General features: G+C 48.3%; 1 protein-coding gene across 1 annotated transcript in view; it reads right to left on the reverse strand.

Annotated features, from left to right (window-relative positions):
* The window catches only part of Galnt18 (polypeptide N-acetylgalactosaminyltransferase 18), a 320,566-nt gene that overhangs the window by 140,617 nt on the left and 162,424 nt on the right, over positions 1-17,525 (reverse strand). The window contains exon 3 of the mRNA XM_075971902.1: positions 3,816-3,982. Within this exon, the coding sequence (XP_075828017.1) occupies positions 3,816-3,982 (167 nt within the window). The remainder of the gene's footprint in view (positions 1-3,815; positions 3,983-17,525) is intronic.

Genomic DNA, 17,525 nt, shown 5'->3' on the forward strand with positions numbered 1-17,525 from the left:
CAAAATACAATAGAATTGAGTGTCATAGCACAGACTACAATGGGAAACGGCAGAATGCTTTGTGCATTGTAAGAGTAGGCATTGTTTCTTAGAAATTCTGCTTCAATCAGGGGTGGTGTGTGTAGGGGCATGAGTGGGCGTGTTATCCTGGGTCAGATGGAAACTTCTTGCTGTAGATGATGATAATGCTGTAAATTTTTATTTTGGGGAAATACTGCTCCAGCTCCTTTCATTAGCTGGTGGTCTTCCCCTGGAGTCAAATTTTTCATGGCAAATTTCCCTCCTTGATTCTTCCTCTGCATCTGGCTTCTCATATCCAGCCCCAGCCTTGTGCAACCTCTGCTGTTTACCAAGGCTTCCAGAGTCAGGTATTGCAGACCCAGGGCTTCTTCTCAGACCCTGTATCATCCATCTGCCTGCGGATTAGAGCAACCTAGAGCTCTTTCATCCCATGGGAGATAACTAGCTTCTGATTCCCATGGCTCCTATTCCGTCAGCACCTATCACTGCCCACCAGCTCCTCCCTGGTCCTGACTCTCTCACCATCAATACCCTTCTGGGCTCTTAGTCTCTGTTCTTCTCTTTGTACACCCTGTCTCCCCAGTGGCGGCTTCCTTACTCAACGTATGAGGCTCTGATTTAGTTCCCCTGCCGTCCTCTGTGCAGCTCTCTGTGCTGGTCTTTTGGGAAGGGAGCGGGGCTGGGCAGGGACACCACTGAGAAGATCAGCTCAGTTATAAGGTTTGCTTCACCACTTTCGGCAGGTGAGGCACACAGGAAGTGATGAGGGTTAGCAGAGAGGGTTTTGCTCTGTCACTCTTCCTCTGCAGGGAGCACCTTAGAATCCACAACTTCTCACTTCAGCCTTCACAGTGCACAGTGACACTTAACTGTGCAGAGAGTGACGGCGGATCTGGTCTATTCATCCAGGCTGCCAGTCAGAGCCATGGATTGTTAAGGATGTTTTAAAAACAGCAATTTCCAGACTCTGCTTAAAATTAATGAGGTAGAATCTCATGGGAGAGCTTTTGGGCAGCTTAAAAATTATTATTATTAGTAGTAGTAGTAGTAATAGTAATAATAAAAATAGCTACTATAATAATTATTGGAGTGACATTTCATTTGTATTTTAATAAATAAAGCTTGCCTGAGGATCAGTAAAGTAAATCAGCCACTCTGGCCACCCTTACAGACAAGGCAGCAATGACACACACCTTTAATCCCAGTAGCCACATGAATTTGCCATAAAAACCAGGCAGTAATGGTGCACATCCTTAATCCCAGAACTAGAGAGGAATATAAAATGGGAGGAGACAGCACTCAGGCTCAGTCTTATTCTGAGGTTTCCTGGAGGCAGGATCGCCATTTTGGACTGAGATAGAGGAAAAAGCCAGTGGCTGGCTGCTTTGCTTTTCTGGTCTTCAGGTTGAACCCAATATCTGTCTCTGAGTTTTTATTAGTTGCGCTTCAAATTATAATAACAATAATTATTATTTTGAGATGATATCATTATGCAGTCCTGGCTGGCATGCAACTTGCTATGTAGATCAGGTTTGCACTGAACTCACAGAGATCCCCCTGCTTCTGTCTCTGAAGTGCTGCGATTACAGGCATGCAATACCACATATTTTGCAATACATCGTATTTTGAAGTTACTAAAAACACAGAGTGTAGAAAAACATCTCAAGCACCCTCATTCCAGCTTCCCTAATGCTAACATCTTTTAAAAAACATTTTGTGGCACTGAGGATGAAGCTTGGAGCCTTGTGTATGCTAAGCCAGTGCTCAACTAATGAGCTACATCCCATAGCCCATTGGTAACTTTGTACACACTACAGTCAATATCACAATCAGGATACTGGATGCTGCTTCAGCTCACACATCTTTGCCCAGGTCTCCCCAAAATGCAGATTCTCACTTGGGTATGCACAGGGAGTTGAATGCAGCTTCATCACCGATGCAGCTGAGTGTAGCCACCCCTGCAGCCGAGTTACTTCATTGTACCGTTGCTGTCAAACTTCCTGGGGGTTTGAAAGCTCCCAAGTATGTTTTTTATGTACATCATTCATGGGTAACAATGGCACCAGCACACTGCTCTGCTACCTCCATGTCCCAGGACAATGGCCACCATCTCTTATATCACCTTGGCTTGAAATTTTGAGTCATGAGTGCCCTGCCTCCCCACCCCCCCCTTTTTTTTTGCACAATTCTTCCTCTGTAATGTCTCTCAGGTTTGTGTTTTCTTCTCAGTCCTCCTGGTCTTAGACTTCTTGTCTACCCTTCTGCAAGAGCCTCCCTACCCATGTCCCTTCTTCCAGAGGCACCTTCCCCACCAGGATCACAAAGCAGACAAGCCTGTCCTTTGCTCAGTCTTCAACCCCTCATTCCTCTTATCCAAACCATATGATAGTTACCAGCATTAACAAAATAAAGTCTGCATTTTAAGGATTCATATAAGAAATCCTCCACATATGACTTACTCTCCTTGTCTAGATTTCTTAATACCAGTCACAGCATCCCTTCGCTTTCTATACAGATTAAAGTAAAACAGCATCTCTTCCTTAGTCTGGTATGAAATGCATTGGAGTGAGATGGGGGGGGGGGTATTTGGAAATGCCCTCATCTCTGTGATAGAGGCTCTGCTCCACTCACCTCCTCGTGTGAGATGAGAGGTAGGGCACACAACTCTCTGGGGAATCCTTCCACTGAATCCTAAGTGAGGGTGGGAACCAGGAGAGCTGGAGGCTGGGCCTTTCCTAGCCCCCTCCTGACAGCCTCCTTCAGAATGGTATTACCAACTTGCCCACATCATTGATGTCCCCTTTTGTGTCCATGGAACAATGAAGCCCGCGAACCACAAGCGTTCCCTTTGGAAAGCTATTCAGTCACCTCACAGCTCTGCTCCTGTGGTTCTTACCTCATGGCAAGAGAATAAAAAGGAAAATTCACTTATTGAGATGAAAGGCATTTCAATTATCTGATATGTTTCAGCTTTAATTGATAAAAAATCACAAATAGCCCACCTCATTACAGCAACCGATTCATTGGGAAATTTGCTACCTACACCTGAGAAGGCTTGAATGCAATGCAAGCTCAGGGACTTGTGATCCACTTACACAATGGTTGATTGTTTCTTAAAGTTATGCATTTTCATAAACACATCCACATATGTGGTTTCTGCTGAGAACAGTGATTGCTAAGCTGTCCACACCTGATATTTAAGTCCAGAGAGTCCTGGGAATTATGAGAGTGGGAATCAGAGGATGAGGAACAAGCACCAAGGTATAGGGGTAGCTGGAGAAAGAGACACATGGAAAGTTCAATAGGGCACTTGGAGGCAGTCTTGAGCCCTTCTGGGGACAGAGCATGGATTAGAGGGGAACAAGTGATTTGCAAAGATATCCAATAGCTCAACTTGCTTTCATCTGGCTCATGTCTATCAACATCCCCATCATCAGCACCATCCTCCCTCCTGTTGGAAAACAATTACCCAAGTGAAGGTGAGGCTCACCACCAGTGAAATGATACATCACAGGAGACCGTCGCTGTGTGTGTGTGGGGGGGGGGCAGATTCAAGCCCTTGCATCTCCTCCTATTGCATTAGAACGCTGGGAGAGAGAGCAGTCAGCCACTGACTTCCCAGCCTCCTCTGGGATGCACACAGACTTTCCAAGCAGCGACCATCATGAAATCTGTCCCTAGAAACCCCTAGATGGGACAGCCGTTGGGAGCCTTGAGAAGTGTAAACACAAAGACGCAGACTCTCAGCGGCCTTCATGAGCCAGGGGCTGGGCTCCAGGGAGGCGAGCACTCACCGTTGCTGCTGTTGTCGTCCACTAGGATGATCTCCTTGAGCAGGTGCGGCGGTGTGCGCTCCATGGCCGAGTGGATGGAACGCAGCAGCACCGAGAGCGCCTCGTTGACGAAGATGAACACGATGCTCACCTCTGGGAGGCTGTCGGGGAACGAGAGGTTCCGGCACCTGGAAAGGAGAATGACTGAGCTCTTGGACCTGCTGCTGACACCAGGAATGGGCCTACCCCCAAATTCCTTCAGGTCTGCAGATGGGGTCAGAAGTCTAAGTTCTCCCCAGGGCCTCATCTCTGGTATGTTGAAGGTGGGCCTTGCTTGAGCAGCACAAATCTAAAGCTACTGAAAGCTTGGCCCACAAGCACATGAGAATGGGTTGGTGGCCATGGCAGCTGCACAGCAGGACCTAAGCGCCCAGTGCAGGGCTTCTTAAGACTTCTAATAACTATAACCCCTTCTTACTCGGGAAATTCTTAAGTGACATGGAGTATATAGGTGCCTAAAATAGATACTTAAATCAAACTTTTAATCATAAATCATAAATCAGTTTATCTTAAATTCTTAGTATACATGTAAACTTATCATTTATTAAAGATAAGAGAAAACTGATATATGAGGGCTCTCCATATGCCTGTCTTTTCAGCACAGCATAGTCCAAAAGCACACTAAACTAGATGGGAGTGGCGGTGGATGGGATATATGAACAGTTCTGCTATCTAGAGTTCAAATATTGTGTTTCTGTGGGGTCTGAAAACTTTGCACAGTTGGTAAAAATGCTGCAATCTTGACCCTGACCCTCTGTTTCAGGAAGCACCCACGGGTGCCGCTGGGGTGTACAAAGTGCGTATGTTGAGCATTCAGAACTGAGGTTGTGTGAAGCTGTGTGACATAACATTGGTGAGCACCGCCAGAAACTTCTTGGATTCGTCCGGAGTGTGACTTTTGAGCTAAGCTTTGGTCTCTGCGCACTCAGAACTCTTTCACTCTTTTCACACCTCTCACACCCCCACATTAAATTAAGTGACCCCAGATGGGTTCATGAGCCATAGGCTAAGAAGTGATGACTAGGGATACACATGGCCAATGGCCGGGTCTCTCTGTACATTTGCTGGAAGGATGGCTCAGCATTTCTAAACCAAGGGGATGGAGAATTCCACCAAAAGGAGGTCTTAGGTATTTCCAAAGGCAGAGAGGTTAGACCAGCTTTAGGGGAGCTGAGACTCCATTCAGAGACACACCTCTGTTGAACCCACTCTTCCTCACTCCAGAGAGTGTTCTTCACATCCCGGTCATCAGGGACCCAAAGGAAAGTTAAAGTCAGAGTCTCAGTACTGACTGAGCAGCGGAAGGACCAAACCAAACATCACTCATAGCTGAGTGGTCCCTACCAATGGCTCTAGCGGAAGCTCACTGACGCAGTAGAATTCCAACTCTGCTCTCCAATCATCTGCACCAAACTCTTCCGCAAGGAAGAGTTGCCACAAAAAGAGCTTCCCCAACTGAAGCCATTGGGGAAAACTCTCACTTGACTAGAAGCACAATCACAGAGATTCCATGTCTTTCTGCACGGGAAGAGGAGCAAAGAACCATGAAATCAGATCCCACAAGAGGCCAGACAAGAAGAACACACTTCCCAGGGTCATTCTTTTCACTAAAGCATAGCCTTCATGGGCAGGCTTCATGAAAAGCTCTTCCAGAAGGTGCTGAGCCTCACCTTCAAGCCAGCCGAATGAAAGGAGAGAGCCCCAGGCTTGGGGAAGAAGCCACCCACTCCCACCACCTGGCACCAAAGGCTCCAGGGGTTTAGGGCTGGTGGCTGGGTTACACTGTTCTAAAGTGGGGGTGCAGCCAAGTCAGAGTGTGAGGTAATGAGCTCAGGAGCACGGCGCTTCCGCTCACAGTAATTAAAGTGCCGCAAGGTAGGCAGGGGCCTGCTCATCTTAATGAGGAAGGCTGCAGGATAGCCAGACGGAGCAATCTGGAGAAATCACCATGGGGCCCCAGCCTGCTTAAGAGCAGGAGATTAATAAACGAAAATCACTGTCTCTATGGTTACCAGAAATTTACAGAAACTTCTCCCATTCTATTTCCAGCTCTTCTTCTCTCTCACCAAAGGGAGGTGGGGGAGGGAAAGGAGTTGAGCCTTTTCCCAAATATATTTCACACTTGTAATTTTAATGCAACCATTAAGCTAACGACTGACACAGCAGACTTTCGTTCTTGTTCTTAACGGAGTAACTACATACAGAGCCTCGTATACCTGGTGGGGATGAGGCTAGGCACTGGGGCACCCTGGGACACAGACAAAATTCTTGCCCTCATGGGGCTTATGCTTTGACCAGAGAAATGGATGAACATGGGAGCAAGTCGATGCAAGTGTTCAGATGAAAAGAAGCACAGGGCACATGCACAAGCGTGATGTGTGGACAGTGCTTCCAGGGAATGGTCAAGAAGCCCTCTAGGAAGAGGAGAGATCTGACCAGACTCTTAAACAGTGAAGAAGAGTGAATCATACAAGGCCACGGGATCAGTGGCTACACAAGAGACAAGTCCCCTGCCTAACCACAGTGAAGGGAGGAATTTCTTCAGTTCATCAGACCCTTCCCAGAGATCATTTTGTCTTTTGTTATTGTGGATGCAACTTTAATAAACACAAAGAGAAGGTTTGTGGATGACAGCCAGGTAGTTCTGTTGGCTAGAACTCATTAATGATAGGCAGTCAAGACCAGACATCAGGACTTTCCTGAGCACGGAAACAGGAGAATACTGACATGTGCATTCCTTGCTAAGTTCATGTTAAAAGCAGTGCCACATGGGCCTGGATAGATGGCTCGGTGGTTAAGAGTATTTGCTGTTCTTCCAGAAGACCTGAGCTCAGGCGGTGGTGGCGCACGCCTTTAATCCCAGCACTTGGGAGGCAGAGGCAGGCGGATCTCTGTGAGTTCGAGACCAGCCTGGTCTACAAGAGCTAGTTCCAGGACAGGCTCCAAAACCACAGAGAAACCCTGTCTCGAAAAACCAAAAAAAAAAAAATAAATAAATAAAGTCACAGAAGACCTGAGCTCAATTCTCAAAGTTTACATCAGGCAGAATCCACATATTCTGGCCTCTTTAGGCACTTGAACATATGTGGCACACACATGTGCTTGTACACACACACACACATACACACATCAGAGGGAGGGGGATACATATATGTAAAAACAAAGCTTAAACAAAATTGACACACACAAGGTCAAACGATGCACTGGTTTTTAATCTTTTGAGTACAGTGGATGACTCCCAGTGATGTCACTGTATGGTCCAAGTTCATTGTCTTCACTGGGAAACCTCATGAGCAATGAGTGGCCCTTGACCCCTCTACCTGCCCAGGGTTTCCTGAAAACTCGGTTTTCAGATTCTCACTTCTGCCTTTTCAAGTCGTTTTCCAGAGACAGAGTTAATCACCTTCACCCAATTTCTTCCCTTACTTCTGACCATGGTTACCTAGATTCCCCATTTAAATTTCCCTGTGACAGCCATGATGGCCTCTGTAAGTCCGTTTCCAGGTGGTCATTCTCCAAACATAATGAGGTACATAAGAGAACCCCGACACATCATGTCATACCCACACTCATTTGTAATCTCTCCCTGAGTGCCAGCAAATATAGTTCCATGAGAGCAAGGATTGCTTTTCAACTTAAACAGGGACTTGGGCATAGTAGGTGGTCAGTCAGTGTCTGGGCATCAAACAGAGCACAAGTAGGCATGTTTATCTTCTGTGCAACCTGGACCTTATCCGCACACCACTGATCTGTCTTGGATGCAGGCTCTTTTTGGACTGCATGTCTTTACCTGTATATATGACCCCAGTTCCTCAGTCTCCATTAAGTGGCGCCTTGAGGTCAAATGTACTCACCCCTTTGAAGCCTTCTTTCCCCCTCTTTACTGGGATTCTGATCATGGTGGGTCCCTCTCAACCCAAGGCACCTTCTTCCTCCCCACTTCAGTTTCTCCACTCCTGCCTGAAAGAGGGTCTGTGTGAGGAGAGGGGTGGGAAGCCCCACCAGTCAGTACAGAAGGCAGCTGGGCACCCTGCTCAGCTCGGCCTGCCAGTTGCATGACCTTGGACAAGCCTCGAATCTCTCTTGTGTTTTCACCGTGGGAAGACAAGATCACCCAAAGGTCTTTTGCTGAGCAAGCTTGAGGCTCTTTGATCATACATGCAGTGAACAGAACGCACTTGGCTGAAGAAATTACTGCATACTCTGTCTTCCTTCCAGGCAGTACCTTGCCACCACCCACGGTTACAAGGGACATCCCTTGCTACCACAGCAGCTAGGGAAGGTGATTTGTCTGGACTTTTCTCCATTTCAGAACAATGACTGCTTCACAAAAGCTAGGATGGCTGGCCACCCTGTCCACGGACCGTGCGTTTCCTGAGGGCCAAGAATGGCTTTGTTCACAGCCTACCTGTGCCTAGCACAGTGCCTGGAAAAGAGCAGACATTGTGCTGATTTGTTGAAAACGTTTCCTTCCAAATCCTCCCCAGTGCCCGCCTGCTACATACATGTAGCTGTGGTTACAATTTTTCTACTCTGCACTGAAGCAGAGCTTGCATTGCTGAGGGAAGAAAACAGAAAGAGAAAAGGCAGACCACATCAGTCAAAATAAACACATATTTGCAGGCGATAGTCCTCTTTGTCACTCCAGGATGCCGGACGTGGGACAGATGGCTATTGCTGGGGTCCCGAACAGAAACACACTTCCAGAAATGCCACAGAGGAAGGCAATAATGGACTCAAGTTCTGTGGTCCTGCCCTAGACTCGAGCTGGCTTCTCCTGACAGTTCAGCCATCACCTTGTAGCCTCTGCTCTCCCTCGCACAGCACGGAGAGGATCCGGCCCTCCTGTTGGACTGTGAAGTGTGCCCTACAGGTTCATGCATTGAATGCTTGGCCCCTGGTTGGCAGAGCACTTGAGGGAGGGTATGGCTTTCAGAGTTATACTTGATCCCCAGAGTCTTCCTCATGTTCGGCTTCCTGTCCAGCATGATGAATGTTGCTTCCTCCCCATGCTCTAGATGCCACAACCATACACTGAACCCTCTGAAAAAGAAGTCAAAACAAATGCGTTTTCTCTTGGATCATTTTTGTTACATAGCGTGGTTACATGTAAAAGTAATGAGTGCACCTAGCACCTGGATCCATCCAGTCACCGTAACTTCTGGTCCACATCACCCCAGTTAAGATGCTTTCTCAGAGTGTTAGTCGGCTTGCCACTGCTGTCCCAAACACCCGAGAGAACTCAAGGTGAAGGGAGGAAAGGTACATTTTCCCTCGTGGTTCCTGAGAGTTCAGCCTATTGTCATCTGTCCCTGCTGCTGTCACAGCAATGCATTCTGGGTAGAGGAAAGCTGATCATGGCAGGCAGGAAGCAAAGACCAACACGGTTCTGTGCAAATATCTCCTTCAAAGGTGCCCTGCCAATAAGCTAGCTTCCTTCTGCTGGGTCCCGCCCCCTGTGGGCTTTGCCGCCTTCCAATAGCAACATGGCTGGTCATCAAGCCTTCAATACATGGGCCTTTGAGGACTTGTTGCACACAAACCAGAGCTCAGAGCCACCCTGCCACCCACCTGAGAGCTGTCCCTGTTCTCCCTGTCTGTGTTCACCTCTGTAATGAAGGGCATGGAGATTGCAGTGCATAGACACTACATGAATGTCTTCAACCTGTCCTTATTTAAGGACACTTAACTCTAACACCAGCCCTGACTCATTCTGAGCAGACACACTTTCTTTCTCCTGTACAATGAAGCTATAAAAGCTCTCTTTTTTATTTTCACTCCGGCTCAAAGTCAAGCTGTTCCCTGCTAGAAATAAAAACAAGGTGTAGCTGAGGGGGAGTGTCGGGACTGCCCAATAAGCTGAATTGATGGCCCCGATAAACTCTGCTCCATCGATCTCTGTACACAAAAAGAGATGCAGAGACGAGACACAAGGCAACCTAGCGAGCCTCTCTGAAGACTTAGCCCCAGATTGGTGTGAGTCATTTCCAAGACAAATTTCTATCAAGAGTTTGATATGAGAGGAAGGGAAGCAGTGGACCTGGTATGAGACCATGCTCAGCTCTGGCTGTCAAGAGAGGAAATAAGTCCTCATGCCCTACAGCTGGGCAGCCCTGTGTTGGATTGGCAGTCTCTGCCCTTTCATTGACCTCAACAAATGGACAAGATCGTTGTCCATAAAATGACTCATGGGGCAGTTTGATCTACGAGGTGGGATAATGGAGAACACCGTTCCCAGAACGAGGTCAAAGGAGATGCCAATGTGCCTTGGGGGCGGGGCTTTTCTGTGCCGGAGTTCTGAGAGTGCGGCCAAGAGTGTACCTGAGCAAAGAAAGTGAGAAGATGACACTCTGGGGTCACCATTCCTGAGAGAGGCTGTCCTGGCCATTCTTCCTAAACTTCTCCCCTCCCAGCTACGATCAGAATATGGTGTTGAAGTGAATCGTTAGCAGCCTAGAACGTAAGCTCAGGGATACCTTGTAGCCCTCAAGATCAGCAATACCTGTTGTCCCTTGGGTCTCCTGCTGTCCCTCAGGTCTCCTGTTGTCCCTCAGGTCTCCTGTTGTCCCTCAGGTCTCCTGCTGGCCCTCAGGTCTCCTGTTGTCCCTCAGGTCTCCTGCTGTCCCTCAGGTCTCCTGCTGTCCCTCAGGTCTCCTGCTGTCATTCCAGGTCTTCTGCTGGTCCTAGATGCCAGTGTCCTTACACCAGACATTATGTTCCATGTACCCACATAACATGCACGGTGTTCCTGTGACCTCACTTTGGCTACTTCTAGTTTCCAGTGTTTCCAGACTATGTGGACACTCACACCTGTTGGCTTCCAGGATATTGGCCTTCCAGGAGACCCAAGGATGAGGTAATTAGAGGATTCTCACTGGTGTGAGAAAAGTCGAGACGGTTCCTCCCTCTGGCTGACATATCCATCTTCACAATCTTCAGAGCGAAGGGACTCCTGCCCGCCTACCACTTCTCCCCAGATTCCACACAAAGCCCCTTGGAGTAAGAGGAGTAAAGAGCATTTTCTTGACACCATACATCATGGATGCTTTTGTTCTTTTCCATTGTTTCACTGTTCCCAACAACTGCCAAACCATTCCGTGTCTTTGTCCCTGCTGCATAGATGAAGGAAACGCAGCTGAGGTGGGAATTTATCCTCTGGGGCTTAATTAAGCCTGGGTTCTTCTAACTGCTAAGCCCTGCTGCCTTATGCTGCCTCCTTGCTTTCTGTGCCGCCAGAGATGTGTCCAGGGAGACAGGTGTGTCAGTGGCACCAAGGAACCCTGCTGGGAAGCCTCACTCCTACGCTGCCAATTCTGCATGAGGACTGGAGGGGGGATTTTATGTCTGGCCAGTGTGTTAAAGACCGATGGGCATGGAAGCTTGAGCTTTCCTCTCAGTTACACTACTGTCTTTGACAGAACCAGCCCCAGGGACACCTTCTTCTGCCTTGCATGTGACCTTGTCACTTGGCCTATAACTGAGGGGGCCAGTGACTGATTCCTAAGCCTCACATACTGATCAATAGGCCTAATTTTGACCTACAAGGCAACCTTGCTCAGGGCCTATTGTATGACTTTTCCCAGGAGGATGTGAGCAGATGTCCAGTTTCCCAAATAGGGCACCAACAGCAGACCATGAAAGCAATTCTGTGCCAGCCTGTCTTGGTGAATCAGAGGACTCACTGGGGCTACTTACAAGAATGTAGATGACTCAAAGGCAGCTGAATGACCAAAGGACCTTTCCAGCATAGGCGAGGGCATCTTGAAGGCAGCTCTGCAGAAGACAGTTCTTCCCTGCTAACTGTCCACTGCTCATCTAATCTTGGGGAAGAGCTTTGTTACTCTCACACTTTTCCAAGTTGCCCAGGCCTCTAGTGAGTTTAAGAAGATCTCTCTTCCACCCGGAAGGGAAGGCTTCAATTTGGAGAGAATGCTGATAGCTACACAACAGGAGTGCTAAGTAGTCAGATTTGATGATATTGAGAGACTAAGAAGCCTATCATAGGCTTTCTTGCGGGGACCTTCAAGGTGAGGTACTCTAAGGGGGCAGAAGCATAAGCCCAGGGCAGGAAGCAGAGCACTGACAATGAGCAACTGTTGACATGGACAAAGATGACTGGGAACAATGCAGTAGAAATGGAACAAAAAGGTTTTCTCAAGCCACACCCCCCATCTCCACAGCCTGTCTTTGTCTTCTGAACATGAAGGCATGGGTCTGTGTCATCCACAAAGAACCCCAAATGGCCCACACATACACAGCAAGGCTCTCTCCATTTCCTGGTTGAAATCATTCGAGTTCCATGATACCCTGGCTTTTGCTTTCCCTTTGTTGCTGTTTGCTTGCCCTCACGCCATTGCATGCTAGTGCAATGCACAGCTTATGTGATTGCAACACATTGTCAGACGTGAGCTGCAGGAAATCCGGACTTGTCTGCACACCAGGAATTCACAGCACCTGGCTCAGTGTTCAGCAGGGCGACTCTCAGAAAGTACAGTGCCTGGTGACAGACTCCTGAAGGAAAACTCAGACTCGTGAGCAGGAGAGCAGATCTGGCCATGAGCACTGTGCTGGTGGAGACTCCATCAAGACAGGACAAGAATGGAGTCAGCTTACATAATACTCCCAGCTTGACAGGAACAAAATTCAACATCCAACAAAGGGATAATAGAGCAAGGTGGGAGTCCTTAGCATAGACAGGGTTTCAGAGACTAGTCCAGATGTGGAAAAGACAATCGCACCTGAGATCTTGGAGTTCCAACCATCTGCACAATGAGAAGAATGGTCCAGGCAAGGTCTGGAAACGGAATGTAGCCCAGGAATTGTTAAGGAGTGAGCTGCTGAGCATGTGTGATCATTGGTACTCCCAGAGGCAGAAGTTTAATGAACATCCTTTCTGGTGATTTTTATCAATGCAGAGAAAGGATCTGCCACGCAGATAAGCGGAGATACACAGGAGCACCGTCAGCTGCAGTGTAAACAATACCCGGAAGCAGGGAGCTCATTTGTTCCCCCAACGATCTGGAGAGGATGGGAGTTAAATGAACAGTTGCTCGGACAGCAAAAGTTAGCAGGCTCTGGTGGAAAGTTTTATTAGGTGGCTCTGATTGGTAGATCTGTGGATGAACAGACTAAATCTGTGGCATCTAGGCTCAAGGAACATGAGGCAGAGCAGATGCACTGGGGCAGGAAAAGTGGGAACCCTAGATTTGTCTGGGCAAGCAAACTGGGGCCCCTAGCTCTGCTAGAGGCAGGAAAATAGATGTCTTCTAGATCTGCAAGGGCAGGGGACAGGGGCAGGTTCAGGTAGGTCCCTTATATCTGCAGGGGCAAAGACAGGTAGGTTCCCTAGGTCTGCAGGATAGGTCTGCAGGGGCAGGGGAAGGTGGGTCCCCTATATCTGCAGCAACAGGGGAAGGTGCGTCTCCTAGATCTTTTGTAATAGAAGGGGTATCATCTAGATTTGCTGGCGCAGAAGAGGTACATCTAGATCAGTAGAGAAAGGAAGATCCTTGGGGATCTGTATAGGTAAAAGAAGATGAGTTCCCTAAATATATCAAGAAAAATGAAGGCAGGGGCCCTAGATCTGTCGCAGAAGACTGGTTGCCAAGGAGAGCAGGTCTCTTTGTGGTCCAGCCAAGTCCAGCTTGGGCTCAACCTTTGATCTCCAGGTCTCGGGATGAGGAGGCAGCTTTCCATGGGGACCGCAGTGTGATGTCCCCCAGAGTACCTATCTGCTCTCATCGCCTGCCACTGCCCTGCTCTGCCCCTGTCCCCTGTCCACACCGTGGTCCTCCAGGTGGCCAAGTTAAGACCATACTGCTTCTTCTCTGCCTCTGGCCTATAAGTCAGTTCAAACCACAGACCCAGATAACAAGAGCAACTACATGCTGGGAAGAATGCACCAGACCCCAAATATATTACAGTCTTTGTCTTGCTCTCTCTAAAGAGCAGAATTCTTTTTTCTTTTCTTTGCTGCTATTTATTTATTAAAGATTTCTGCCTCCTCCCCACCACCGCCTCCCATTTTCCTCCCCCTCCCCCAATCAAGTCCCCCTCCCTCGTCAGGCCAAAAAGCAATCAGGGTTCCCTGCCCTGTGGGAAGTCCAAGGAACCCCCACCTCCATCCAGGTCTAGTAAGGTGAGCATCCAAACTGCCTAGGCTCCCACAAAGCCAGTATGTGCAGTAGGATCAAAACCCATTGCCATTGTTCTTGAGTTCTCAGTAGTCCTCATTGTCCGCTATGTTCAGCGAGTCCGGTTTTATCCCATGCTTTTTCAGACCCAGGCCAGCTGGCCTTGGTGAGTTCCCAATAGAACATCCCCATTGTCTCAGTGTGTGGGTGCACCCCTCGCGGTCCTGAGTTCCTTGCTCGTGCTCTCTCTCCTTCTGCTCCTGATTTGGACCTTGAGATTTTAGTCCGGTGCTCCAATGTGGGTCTCTGTCTCTGTCTCCTTTCATCGCCTGATGAAGATTAATATTCAGGAGGATGGCTATATGTTTTTCTTTGGGTTCACCTTCTTATTTAGGATCACGAATTAAAGGATCACGAATTATAGGCTCAATGTCCTTTATTTATGGCTAGAAGCCAAATATGACTGAGTACATCCCATGTTCCTTAAAGAGAAGAATTCTATCTATAAACAAAAACAGGGAGGCTAGGTAACTTACTGGATGAGGTCACCCAACTTTCCATCAAGAAATTTGGTTTTGGAGGCTAAAGAAGCAAATCTGACTACTTACTAATCTATAACCTACACAGAAACATTATCTGTCATGGAACCCAGCATCTCTCCCAGGGTGTGCAGCCCACCTCCTCTGTGTCCCTTACAATCCACTTATGAAGATAAGGTCCAAAAGTAAAGAACACTGTCATCTTCCTCTTGTAAGATATTACATAAAAGTTTGAGATTATTGCTTCTTCAAGAACAACTAATCACACTCTTGGCTCACAAGGAGCTTCATTAATGCTAGGGAGAGTCAGAAGGCTCTTCCCAGAGTGCTTCAGTTCTAGAGTGATCTCCCAGTCATGTCTGCACTGTGAGCATTTCCAATGTGGGCAGCACAGCCCTTAGAAGAGTGTTTATTTCACCTCTCGTCCTGTGGTTGCTTCTGGCAGCAACCTTCTTTCACAGACCTCTGCTTCTCCAGAGCCAACATCCCAAGTTAGAGCAGCTCTCCTGGGCAGGGTCGGGAAAGGGACAAGATGGTATCTCGGAGTCCTGAGAACCCATAAATCATTGCCTCTGCCAGAGCACCTGTGAGAACCTGAGCAGGTTCTGTGTGTGTGTGTGTGTGTGTGTGTGTGTGTACACGCATGTGCACACATGTGGAGACCAGAGATCCTTGGGGTAGGGGAATCTCGGTCCCTCTCCTCTTTGTTTGTGTGAGTCAGGCTATCCTCGTTCCATTTCTGTTGCCATGAAAAGTTCCCTGATGACGAGCAGCATAGGGGAAGGAAGGGTTTAGCTGGCTTATGATTCCGAGTTACAGTCCATCATTTCAGGGAAGCTAAGGCAGGAAATCAAGCAGCCAGTCACATCACGCCACCAGTCAAGAGTAAAAAGAGAATAGACGCGGGCTTGCTTGTTTCTCCTGTCTCACACAGTTTATGGCTCAGCGCCTAAGGAAAGGAGCTGGCCATGGTGGGCTGGGTCTTCCTTCATCAACTAACAGTCAAGACAATTCCCCACAGGCCAACTTGTCCTACATAATTCCTCAACTGAAACTCTCTTCCCAGGTAATTCTAGCTTGTGTCAAGTTGATGGCTAAAAATAACACAGGGTCTCTCACGTCTTCTGCATGCAATTCAAGGAATCCACCTGTCTCCACCTCCCCAGTGCTAGGATTGCAAACACGCCATCACACCAGGTGTTCTGGCATGGGCTCTGGGAATAGAACTCAAGTCGTCATGTACTTTACTGATTTAATCTCTCTCTAGCCCAAAGGTTTCTCAGTCTTGTAAGGGTTTAGCGTTCTCCCATATATAACGGAATGGTAGCAACTGCTGGAATGTGGCATGAAGATCAAGTCCAGCAGCAAGCTGCAGGAGAGCATATGCACAGCCCTGGCACACAGCACAGGCGATATCTGCCAGCCTCAGGGCAGCATCACCAGCAATGCCATCTAGCTGTCCAGCCCTGGCATCCCAGCTCCCACTGTAATGCCCTCCCACTCTAGGACCATTACATGCTCCCCAGGGTCCTAGTGCCTGACTTCTTCAATGCTACCATCCTGTCCCATCCCTCCCCTGATATTGGCACAGGCTCTCTTTCTCTCTCTGGCTCTGGATTTGGGCTCAAATGTGGATTTGTCACAGTTGCTCTCATTAATGGTTGTAGGAAATAGACTTACTCTTTAAAGACCAACTTCAAATGCCCTGGCCCCAGTGCCTAACACACTTGCCAATCCAAGAGCCAGTGTACCCTAGTGCCTGGGAGGGAGGGATATGGAACCTAGGGACACTGGAGAGAAAGGACTCAGGAGTGTCTGAAAGTCCACAAGCAAGAGATAGAAAACAGCCATTGCCCAGGGTTCTGCCCTGAGCTACCTTAGAGGCAGGCCATAGCATTGGTTGCCATGGAAACCAACAGATTTGGTACCGGAAGCCTTTTACTCATCCCCACACGCCCCTTAGGGTAGGCACTTGCCCTTGGATTCCTCCATGGCCACTGTTTGGAAAGAACAACCACTGCGCGAGGAAAGAGCATATTGAGTCTGTCATTGCAACACAAGGAAGCCGAGGGCAGGAATGTGCCATCACCTGATCTGCTGTCACTGGGGCGGCAAACCCACCTGCCCTCACGGTTCCTGAGTGGCCATTGCATGGTGCTCCTGCCCAGCCGCTCCCATACCCATGTGTTCAGTGGTGTCCCCTGCATCACCACCGTCCTCACTCCCCCAGGGACTGAGGGTCCCCTGATCTCTTCTCAACTTCATTTTCTCAACATGTTGCTATTGGACTTAAGTCCACTCAGACACACAGACAGCCAATGTGCAGTTCGGTGACTTCTGATACGTGTGTGTAACACTGGCTTGCTCTTTTCATATTTGCCCCTGGGTTATTTTGGGGTTCAGGGGCAAAAACAAAGGGTTTAGACGTTAGAGACAGGATAGGGCCCATACTGAAAACTTCACATTGGCGCCTATTTCACTGCCCATAAGGGACATAGTGACATTCAGCCTAGCAGGAAGGAGGTGTCTTCCCTTCAATCCTGAGGCACTGTCTCTTTCTAACTCAGAAGGGAACAAAGAAGTCACTGCCCAGACCTCAAGCCTCTCAAGGGGTAGTCTTTGGTAATATGCTGTCTTTTGGTGGTCCACTGGGCAGCTATGTTCCTCAAGAGTCTGATGTAGTATGATCTCACCCAAAGACACTGGAAGAGAAAGTCTCTCTTGACAGATGAGGTAGAAAAAAGCCGTTGCCACTTCTGTCTCTCTTTCCTTCCCTCCAGGAGAGGTGGAACAGGGAGGTTCCCTCTAAGTATCACGTTCCAGGCCACTTCCCTGCCACAGAGACAACCAAAGTCAAGGCATCCATGGCTATAAAAGCTAGGCCCCCATCTTATTGGAAGTCACCAGAATGGTTTTTCCTTAAGGGTACCAGCAAGTTCTGCAGAAATCTATCTTGTCTGGACTCCCACGCAGTGTGCTCCAGGAGTCTGGCCTGCCTT

Source organism: Microtus pennsylvanicus, chromosome 5, assembly GCF_037038515.1.
Source record: "Microtus pennsylvanicus isolate mMicPen1 chromosome 5, mMicPen1.hap1, whole genome shotgun sequence".
NCBI classification, from domain to species: Eukaryota; Metazoa; Chordata; class Mammalia; order Rodentia; family Cricetidae; genus Microtus; species Microtus pennsylvanicus.